This window comes from Triticum urartu, chromosome 7 (assembly GCF_003073215.2).
Source record: "Triticum urartu cultivar G1812 chromosome 7, Tu2.1, whole genome shotgun sequence".
Lineage (NCBI taxonomy): Eukaryota > Viridiplantae > Streptophyta > Magnoliopsida > Poales > Poaceae > Triticum > Triticum urartu.
The window spans coordinates 551,247,947-551,258,700 of record NC_053028.1 but is presented as its reverse complement, the minus strand read 5'-3'; the positions used below and the strand labels follow the sequence as shown (position 1 = coordinate 551,258,700).

General features: G+C 43.7%; 1 protein-coding gene across 1 annotated transcript; it reads left to right on the top strand.

Moving 5' to 3' along the window:
* The first annotated feature begins 5,183 nt into the window (after window positions 1-5,183).
* On the top strand, window positions 5,184-10,400 carry LOC125521776. The gene is made up of 3 exons (XM_048686839.1): window positions 5,184-5,560; window positions 6,880-7,183; window positions 9,938-10,400. Exons 2-3 carry the CDS (start codon window positions 6,898-6,900, stop codon window positions 10,042-10,044), a joined length of 393 nt encoding a protein of 130 aa, XP_048542796.1. The 5' UTR covers window positions 5,184-5,560; window positions 6,880-6,897; the 3' UTR covers window positions 10,045-10,400.
* Window positions 10,401-10,754: the final 354 nt, after the last annotated feature.

Genomic DNA, 10,754 nt, shown 5'->3' with positions numbered 1-10,754 from the left:
CGTAGACTAAACTTCTCTCACAAGCAAAACATGATCACTCTTTGGGTATTAATCACATAGCGATGTGAACTAGATTATTTACTCTAGTAAACCCTTTGGGTATTAGTCACATGGAGATGTGAACTAATTACGTAAAGATGTGAACTAGATTATTGACTCTAGTGCAAGTGGGAGACTGAAGGAAATATGCCCTAGAGGCAATAATAAAGTTATTATTTATTTCCTTATATCATGATAAATGTTTATTATTCATGCTAGAATTGTATTAACCGGAAACATAATACATGTGTGAATACATAGAAAAACATAATGTCACTAGTATGCCTCTACTTGACTAGCTCGTTGGTCAAAGATGGTTATGTTTCCTAACCATAGACATGAGTTGTCATTTGATAAACAGGATCACATCATTAGGAGAATGATGTGATTGACTTGACCCATTCCGTTAGCTTAGCACTTGATCGTTTTAGTATATTGCTATTGCTTTCTTCATGACTTATAAATGTTCCTATGACTATGAGATTATGCAACTCCCGATTAACGAAGGAACACTTTGTGTGCTACCAAACGTCACAACGTAACTGGGTGATTATAAAGGTGCTCTACAGGTGTCTCCGATGGTACTTGTTGAGTTGGCATAGATCGAGATTAGTATTTGTCACTCCGATTGTCGGAGAGGTATCTCTGGGCCCTCTCGGTAACGCACATCACTATAAGCCTTGCAAGCAATGCAACTAATGAGTTAGTTGCGGGATGACGCATTACGGAACGTGTAAAGAGACTTGCCAGTAACGAGATTGAACTAGGTATTGAGATACCGACGATCGAATCTCAGGCAAGTAACATACCGATGACAAAAGGAACAACGTATGTTGTTATGTGGTTTGACCGATAAAGATCTTCGTAGAATATGTGGGAGCCAATATGAGCATCCAGGTTCCGCTATTGGTTATTGACCGGAGACGTGTCTCGGTCATGTCTACATAGTTCTCGAACCCGTAGGGTCCGCACGCTTAACGTTCGATGACAATCGGTAATATGAGTTTATCTGTTTTGATGTACCGAAGGTAGTTCGGAGTCCCGGATGAGATCGGAGACATGACGAGGAGTCTCGAAATGGTCGAGACGTAAAGATCGATATATTGGACGACTATATTCAGACACCGGAAGTGTTCCGGGTGGTTCCGAAGAAACTCGGAGTGCCGGAGGGTTACCGGACCCCCCCCCCCCAGGATAAATAGTGGGCCTTATGGGCCTTAGTGGAGAGAGAGAGAGGGCTGGCCTAGGGCAAGCCGCGTGCCCCTCCCCCTCTGGTCCAAATTGGACTAGGAGAGGGGGCCCCTTTCCTTCTCCCTCTCCCCCTTCCTTTCCCCCTCCTAGTAGGAGTAGGAAAGAGGGGAGTCCTACACCTACTAGGAGGAGGAGGACTCCTCCTGGCGCGCCTACAGGGGCCAGCCGGCCTCCCCCTTTCTCCTTTATATACGGGGGCAGGGGGCGCCTCTAGACACACAAGTTGATCTGTTGATCTCTCCCAACCGTGTGCGGTGCCCCCCTCCACCATAATCCACTTCGATCATATCGTAGCGGTGCTTAGGCAAAGCCCTGCATCAGTAGCATCATCATCACCGTCATCACGCCGTCGTGCTGGCGAAACTCTCCCGTGAAGCTCTGCTGGATCGGAGTTCGTGGGACGTCATCGACCTGAACGTGTGCTGAACTCGGAGGTGCCGTGCGTTCGGTACTTGGATCGGTCGGATCATGAAGACGTACGACTACATCAACCGCGTTGTGCTAACGCTTCCGCTTTCGGTCTATGAGGGTACATAGACACACTCTCCCCTCTCGTTGCTATGCATCACCATGATCCTGTGTGTGCGTAGGATTTTTTGGAAATTACTACGTTCCCCAACACTCGCCGGTGTCAGCGGTGGCGCATCGGAGTGCTTTGGAGGAGCGCCGATGGTAGCTGCTCTCGAGGGGATCTAGATTCAGATCGTTTCTAATGTGCAATAAAAATGTTCAATGGACATGAAATAAAAGTAGACATAAAAACCATATATTCAAAAAATGCTAATTGTGTCTTTACAAAATGTTAAACATAAAAATGTTCTTCATCTATATGAAAACGTACACTATGTGTGAAAAAAATTATTGCCAATAAAAATGTTCGCTAGTTATTTGAATTTTTTTACATGTATTCAAAAAAGTAAAACTTATATTTTCAAAATCTTACATCTTGTACTGAAAAATGTTCAATGTGTATCAACAAAATGATTTGCGTCTACACTGAAAATTTACATTGTGTACTAGAAAAAAGTAGACATGTGTTGAGCAAAGAAAAAACCAATTAAAAACCAAGGAAGAAACAACGAAAAACAAGGAAAACTAATGAAAACCGGAAAATAAGCAAATAAAACAAAAAAAAACAGAAGAAAACCACTTAAAAAGAATGGAAACATCAAAACCCAAGAAAGAACCAAAGAAAAAAGAAGAAGAAGAAAATGGAAAAAATAAAATAAAAGGAAGCCCATGAAAACCGAGAAAAGAAAGAGAGAAAATTGGAAGAAATTATAGAGAGAGAAAGAAAGAAAACAGTTAAACTCGAAAAAAGAACATAGAAAGCGGTGAAAAAGTAAAGAAGACAAAAAAATACAACATGTTGGGGAAAACGAGCAAACCGCTAAATGGGTCGGCCCACATGTTGGGGAAAACGCAGTATTTCAAAAATTTACCTATGATCACGCAAAATCTATCTAGGAGATGCATAGCAACGAGACGAGATAGTGTGTCTACGTACCCTCGTAGACCGAAAGAGGAAGCGTTTAGTAACGCGGTTGATGTAGTCGAACGTCTTCACGATCCAACCGATCCAAGCACCGAACGTACGGCACCTCCGCTTCAGCACACGTCCAGCTCGATGACGTCACTCGAGCTCTTGATCCAGTTGAGGCCGAGGGAGAGTTCCGTCAGCACGCGTGGTGACGGTGATGATGAAGTTACCGGCGCAGGGCTTCGTCTAAGCACTACGATGATATGACCGAGGTGTGTAACTGTGGAGGGGGGCACCACACACGGCTAAAAGATCAACGTGTGTGTTCTAGGGTACCCCTCTTGCCTCCGTATATAAAGGAGGGAGGGGAGGCCGACCGGCCCTAGGGGTGCGCCCAAGGAGAGGGAGTCCTACTAGTCCTAGTAGGATTCCTCCACAAGGAAGAGAGGGGGAAGGAAGGAGAGGGAGAGGGAGTGGGAAAGGGGGCGCCGCCCCCCTTCCCTTGTCCAATTCGGACTACAAGGGGGGGGCGTCTGCCCTGGCGACCCTCCTCTCTCTCCAGTAAGGCCCATGGTGGCCCATTAGTTCCCCCGGGGGGGTTCCGGTAACCCCTCCGACACTCTGTTTTTACCCGAAACTATCCGGAGCACTTTTGGTGTCCGAATAACATGGTCAAAAATATCAATATTTATGTCTTGACTATTTTGAGACTTCTTGTCATGTCCGTGATCTCATCCGGGACTCCGAACAAACTTCGGTACATCAAATCAGATAACTCATAATACAAATCGTCATCGAACATTAAGCGTGCGGACCCTACAGGTTCGAGAACTATGTAGACATGATCGAGACACATCTCCGGTCAATAACCAATAGCGGAACCTGGATGCTCATATTGGCTCCTACATATGCTACGAAGATCTTTATCGGTCAAACCGCATAACAACATACGTTGTTCCCTTTGTCATCTGTATGTTACTTGCCTGAGATTCGATCGTCGGTATCATCATACCTAGTTCAATATCGTTACCGACAAGTCTCTTTACTCGTCCCGTAATGCATCATCTCGTAACTAACTCATTAGTCACATTGCTTGCAAGGCTCATAGTGATGTGCATTACCGAGAGGGCCCGGAGATACCTCTCCGATACACGGAGTGACAAATCCTAATCTCGATCTATGCCAATTCAAAAAAACCATCGGAGACACCTGTAGAGCATCTTTATAGTCACCCGGTTACGTTGTGACGTTTGATAGCACACAAGGTGTTCCTCCGGTATTTGGGAGTTGCATAATCTCATAGTCTGAGGAACATGTATAAGTCATGAAGAAAGCAATAGTAGAAAAACTAAACGATAATTATGCTAAGCTAACGGATGAGTCTTGTCCATCACATCATTCTCTAATGATGTGATCCCGTTCATCAAATGACAACACATATCTATGGCTAAGAAACAAAACCATCTTTGATTAACGAGCTAGTCAAGTAGAGGCATACTAGGGACACTCTGTTTGTCTATGTATCCACACATGTACTAAGTTTCCGGTTAATATAATTCTAGCATGAATAATAAACATTTATCATGATATAAGAAAATATAAATAACAACTTTATTATTGCCTCTAGGGCATATTTCCTTCACTTCAGAGAGTCGTCGCCGCCTCGCCACTCTGAGCAGGACACAAACCCTAACAAAAAAAGCATGAAAAAAATGAAGCCTTCCCATCAGCAAGGGCTAGCATCCATCGCGCCTCCACGGCCCTAAGACCATAGGAGACGAAATAGCCGGCGGCAGCACCAGCGGGAGGCGGGAGAAACCCTAGTCGGAGCGTCCTCTTTCTTTCATTCGTCCTCTCTTACTTCGATGGATCTTTTTGTCTCACACATGATAAATCACCGCCATGATAAGGAAACCATCATGTAGAATTTGATTTGATGTTATAATGAGAATTAAAGCTAATATTTATCTTGTCAAAGGGCAATATAAAAATTGGACATACTTTGTAAAGGAAAAAATACATGCTTAATAGATAAAAAATATTAAAAATACATGCTTTGAAAAGAAAAGGCATGTTTAGAGCACATATAGATGTGCCTTAGTGTTGTACATTTAAAATGACTCAATCAAACATAAAGAAGAAGAAAAAAATACCTGCACGAATTTTCACCTAAAATCAATGGCGTAGGACTTATATGTGCAATACTTAGAACACTTCTAGATTTCTTTTGCAAAACCATAAAATAATTCACATTAAAAAGTTAGTGCACAGATTGATTCTTGCTCCCCCACAAATGTTCTTGGGTAACAGGCCCCCGAGCCACAAGGCCTAGCAAGATATGTGACTAACTTTTGCTCCCCCACAAATGAGCTTGGGTGACAGGCTAACGCGACAAAGCCCAGCAATAGAGTTGTAAGAGCTGTCCTTTTATTCCCGTGTATGCGAACTTAATAAGGCGAGGTGGGACTAAGTTGTGTCTGCTAAACAAAAAACAGCTCCCACAGAGATGGCCGCCGGAGATGCCACCCACGCGCCGCCGGCCGCGGAGGCGCAGTCTCTGGTGGAGTCGTTCTGCGCCGTCACCTCGGCGACCCCCGACGAGGCGACCTTCTTCCTGGAGGGCCACAACTGGGCCCTCGAGGCCGTCGTTCGCTCCTTCTACGACAACACGGAAGTCGACGCCGATGGGCCCGATCCAGCACCCCAGCCCCCGCCAGCCGGTTCGCCTCCGTGCTCCTCACCACGCGCTACGGCACCATCGACGACCTCCTCCAAACCGGCGAGCTCGCGGTAAGCCTCGATTGCCTGATTTCTCCACTCTCTTAGGCTCAATTCTGAATGTGATGTGTGTGTTCAGTTATCTCAGCTTAATTTAGACCGGACCAGTAAATTTTATGTTTAAAAAATTAAGCAAGTTGAAACTGCATAGAATCAATCAACTGATCAGCTTTCATAGTTACACTTTCTGGGTCAAATCGTGTAAGTGCTGAATTTTACTGAATTGTGTTGCCTTCATAGTTACACTTTCTGGACTTTCTCTGAAAAGAAAAGAAAAAGAAAAAAGCACTTGCTCGGTTGTTTCTGGACAGGCTCCAATAGTCTGGTTGACGTCTATAATTAAGTGGTAGTAGTATCATGTGAGGAACAACAAAGCTAGCAAGGTGTGACGTGAGTCACTCTGCTGGCGATCTGGCCTGAAAATGGGACTTCATTCTTTTCTGAATGCTAATTGGGGCGCCATCTTTGTAAAGGTGCGAGTAGGGCCATGAATCAGTGATAGTGCCTTATTGAAATCACAAAGTGAAGGGAGTTGGAACAGTGTATATAAGGTGTAGAGCTCCTGTAGTTTCCAGATCTTGTCATAATCGCAAACAGCGACCTCTATACTGTATTAACAAATATAATATGGTTAGAAGTTCCAGTTTCAGCGGCACATCAGCTATTTTGGAAGCACCACTGTATTTAGGCCAACATAAGCTGATATCCAGAAGAATCACACTTCATCTGAGATTATATAGAAATCCAATAACTGGGCTGGCTGACATCTATAATTAAGTGATCTCGAGTAGTATCATGTGAGAAACAGCAAAAGCTAGCAAAGGTGGGACGAGATTCACTCTGCTGGCCATCGATCTGTCGCTGGGCCTGAAAATGGCGCTTCATTCATTTCTGAATGCTAATTGGCGCTCCATCTTACAAAGGTGCAAGTAGGATCACGAATTGGTGATAGTGCCTTATTGGCATCACAAACCGAAGGGGGTTGGAACAGTGCATGCAAGTTGCAGAGCTCCTGTAGTTTTACAGATCGGCCAACAGTGCCTTACCAAATCTAATACTAAATGATTAGAAGTTACAGTTTTGGTGCTACTTCAGCTATTTTTGCAGCACCCTGTATTTAGTCTAATATCCTCCTAAATGATTAGAAGCTGCTATCTAGAAGAATCACACTATCTGAGAACAAAATATATCCGGTAAACTTGCCGCATTTTGAATTTTTGAGCTAAAAAAGGGCCAAAGAATTTCAGTCCGGTCCTCACTTTCTGTCGGTGCACACTCTCGCAACATTTCCAGGCACTGGTCCTAATGTTTCTTCATGTTGAATTCTGCAGCTATGTTCAGTTGTGCTCATGTACGGGCTCATCATAATCCTGAGCAGTGCCGCCAAGATCACTCACCAAGCGCAGGCCTTGACGGGCCAGACCACCAAGTGGCACGCCTGCTGCACCATCGAGCCGGTCCCGGACGACGAGATTGATCCAGGATCCAACCAGAACTCCATGCTGGAAGAGTACCCAGAGGACGAGAGCGACTGCGAGTCCAGCGAGGAGACCGGAGACGAGGACATGCTAGAGAACACCAAGTTCCTCCAGCCTCACACGCACGTGATCTCCTTCCAGAAAAGACAGGCACTAGGTACGTGTAAATCAATGTAACATCCCAAATTTTCAATTTGGAATGTTAAACACTAGATCATCATTGCATATCATATTTATTGCATTTTGGTTGATCCTAGAAATTTCACGCAACTCAAGGACCCTCGGAGAGAGTTGGGGATTTCGTTATTTTCATAATTGAGTTGTCTCAAATTTTGAAAATAGGATCTGTTGATTTTATTTATTTTATCTTCAATTATTTTTATTACAAAAATATGAGAGAGAATAAAATGACTTTCCCAAAATAAAAAAATCAAATAAGATTTTATTTGGTTTATTTGCTATTTTATTTGAATTTAGAAAAAATGCACGTTTTTCAAAATTGCATTTAGGCCCCAAATAAATGTTCATCCTGTGCGGCTTGATTTTAAAAGCCGGGGAAAATTTATTTCAGGATTTTCGGAGTCCGTTTAGTATTCCTTTTGTTTTTTTTCTGAGCGTAACTATTTAAAAAAAACGCAACCGACCTACGGGCCGTGTCTGACCCGGACACGAGGCCCGTCCGGCTTTATAAGCCGGGGAGGCCCAGCCGGAACCCCACCCCAAACCCTAGCCGCCCCAAGCCCGCCGCCCCGCGCCGCGCTGCCCCGCGCAGCCACCCACGCCGCCGCCCCGCTGCCCCGCGCCGCCACCCGCGCCGCCGCCCCACTGCCCCGCGCCGCCACCCGCCGCCGCCGACGACGATCGCCGGAGCCACGCCGCCGCCGTTCGCCGGAGCCGCCGAGGTAGACGTCGTTGCCTCGGTTTTCGCAAAGAAAACCGATCGGTTTTTTAAAAAAAAAAACTTAGATCTGTTTTTTTCGTTAGTTCTGTTTTTTCGTTAGATTGCGAAGAAAACTTAGATCTGTTTTTTTTCGTTAGATCGCGAAGAAAACTTAGATCTGTTTTTTTTCGTTAGATCGGTTTTTCCGGTTTATTTAAATAGCGAGCGTTCGTCCGTTCGTTCGTTTTAACGAACGTTCATCGTTTTTCTTTTTTTCGGATTAAATCCGTAATTTTTCTGATCGGGATTTCTAATCCGTTTTTGTTTTACTCTAACTTTTCGCTCGTTTATTGGAATCAGGCGATTCAAACGCCTGGAGTTTCGTCTCGAAACCCTCTTTCCGATTAACCAACTCAAAAAAGTGTTTGCCACTGGAAAAATTGCCCTAGATCCAGAATAGTAAATGAAGTCTGTTTCTTTTGCCCTTTGTCTTTCGTTGCTTCGTTCGGTTTGATTCTTTTTGCCAACCGGAGTTCTTAAGTTGAACCTTCTGGTTAGATCTCTTATTTGAGTTTTACATGTGCATTAGTTGAGTACTTATTGTATGTTTGTTTGTTTGCGATAGAGTACCCGGAATGCGCCGCTTGTTACTTCGAATCGCTAGGTTTCCCGGATCATCAGCAAGACAAGTAACACTTTGATCATACCTCCTACTATCCAGTTTTATTGCATTAGATCAATCCTCACACATTGCATGATTAGGATCTAATTAAATTGTGGGTTTGGAAAGTAGTTGAGGTAGTACCTATTACCTGTTTATTATCAAACCTTTGGGAGCTACTTCTACGTTTGTTTATCACGCCATGCTATGCTAGTAGACGTGGATTGGGTGAGTGTATTCATGACAGATGTGAGATTGTTAATTAATGACTTATCTAAGGTGGCAACTTAAACACACATCTGGGTGGATTGAGGTACCTGGGTATTCCAGGATTGCCTGTTTTTTTGGACCGCCACCCAGGCTCAAAGGAATCATGAGATTATTCATGCTAGAAACTTTCGTGTGCAGCCACAAACTATTATGGGCTTTAGCATAGTTGATTAAGTTGTGCGAACTCTTACAGTGGTAGACTAGCAGATGTAGGGGAAAGTAGGTGTAACGGTCTAACCGATCGTAAGGTGCTAGCGCTTCTGAAAGACTATGTCTCGGTCATCCGTCTTCTCAAACACCATGTAGTGCGAGAAACCATACGAATGCGATCGAGTCTTGTGGGGAAAAGTGCGCAAACCTCTGCAGAGTGTATAAATTAATCATGATTAGCCGTGTCCCCGGTTATGAACATCTTGAGTATCTAGTACCTGGATTATCATGTGAATCTCAACATGTTACTCTAAAATTTTAATTTTGTTGGGTTTTGTTTAATGATGATGCTTAATTGGGATTGAGAATGCTGTCAACCATTCTCAATGTTTAACAACCATCATGATAGTTAAATAAATTTATTCCTTTGCAGTAGGGAAAATTGGCTTTACGCAAAACTGTAATCATAGAGCTTTCCACCAGCCAAATATGCATATAGAATAGTTGTTTCTTTCCATTACTCTCTATGTGTTACATTGCCAGCATATTCCATGTGCTGACCCGTTTCGGGCTGCAACGTTAATGTTGCAGACTTTTCAGACAACGATTAAGGAGTTTTTAGGTCGTGGTTCTATACTCAGTGATGCCGTTGGAGTTGATGGACTCACTTATCTTCCAAGCCTTCCGCTGTTATCGTTATTAAATAGGCTCAAGCCATATTTATTGTAATAAGTTCTCTTTTGAGACACTCGATGTAATAGTGTGTGATTGCTACTCTGCTATAAATCCTTCAAGTACTGTGTGGTGTCAGCATTACTGATCCAGGGATAACACCGGAGCACAGAGATTGGACCGTTTGAGGTCTGGTCGCTACAATCAACGACAATCATCGTAAATTTCGTCGAATTTTCATGAGATGTTCTTGGGGCTGATGAAAAACGATCTTGCAGTGACGTACCTGGAGAACAACAAGGCAGGCATCACCGTGTTTGGGTTCACACTGGACCGGTCGTACCTCCACACGATATTCATGCTCGAGTGGACGCTCTTCCTGTGACGGCTGGGGAAAACGGTCGGTTTCTCGTTAACACCAAGGAATGTACGCACCAAGGTTCCATGTTTTTTTTGCTGTTGTGCCCCGTTTGATCCTTGTGAAAAGAGAAGGAATTGGGTTTTTTGTGTGTGCGCGCGGGTGTGCACGTGAGTGGTGTGCACTTGTACATTTTGTGTGATGGTCGTGTAAATTATTATGGGTTGATTGCTCGTGGATGTAAGGTGCATGTACAGGTTTAGATGAGTGCTTTAGAGCCTCATGTGTGTGTGCGTGCGTGCGTGACGCTTGGCATTGCAGGTTTATAATCTCGGATTGTAAAAAAAAGAAAACTATTTCGTTTATCTTGGTTCTGCCGGCTATTCTTCTGAAGAAAATGTTTTGTGCTCCGTATTTCGGTATGAATCCTAATGGACATAAGATGGTATTTCATATTCAGTACATGTATAATAGTCGAAGCATTTCAATGCAAGTGAGGGTGCACATCTAATAGTAGTTTCTTTTTTGTGCGTTGGTGTTTCATGTGTACATCCTAACTATACAAAGGTCAGATTTGTGCTCGTGCTTATTGTGTTTGTATCCACTTGATGCTTCATTTTTAAGTCAATAAAATTTATCTTTCTGTTAAAAAGAAAGAATCAAAACTCACTCAAAGTGATGCTCTGGGTTGGCCCACTTTCCAGTATCTGCATATGGTTCTTTCTGTATAATGTGTC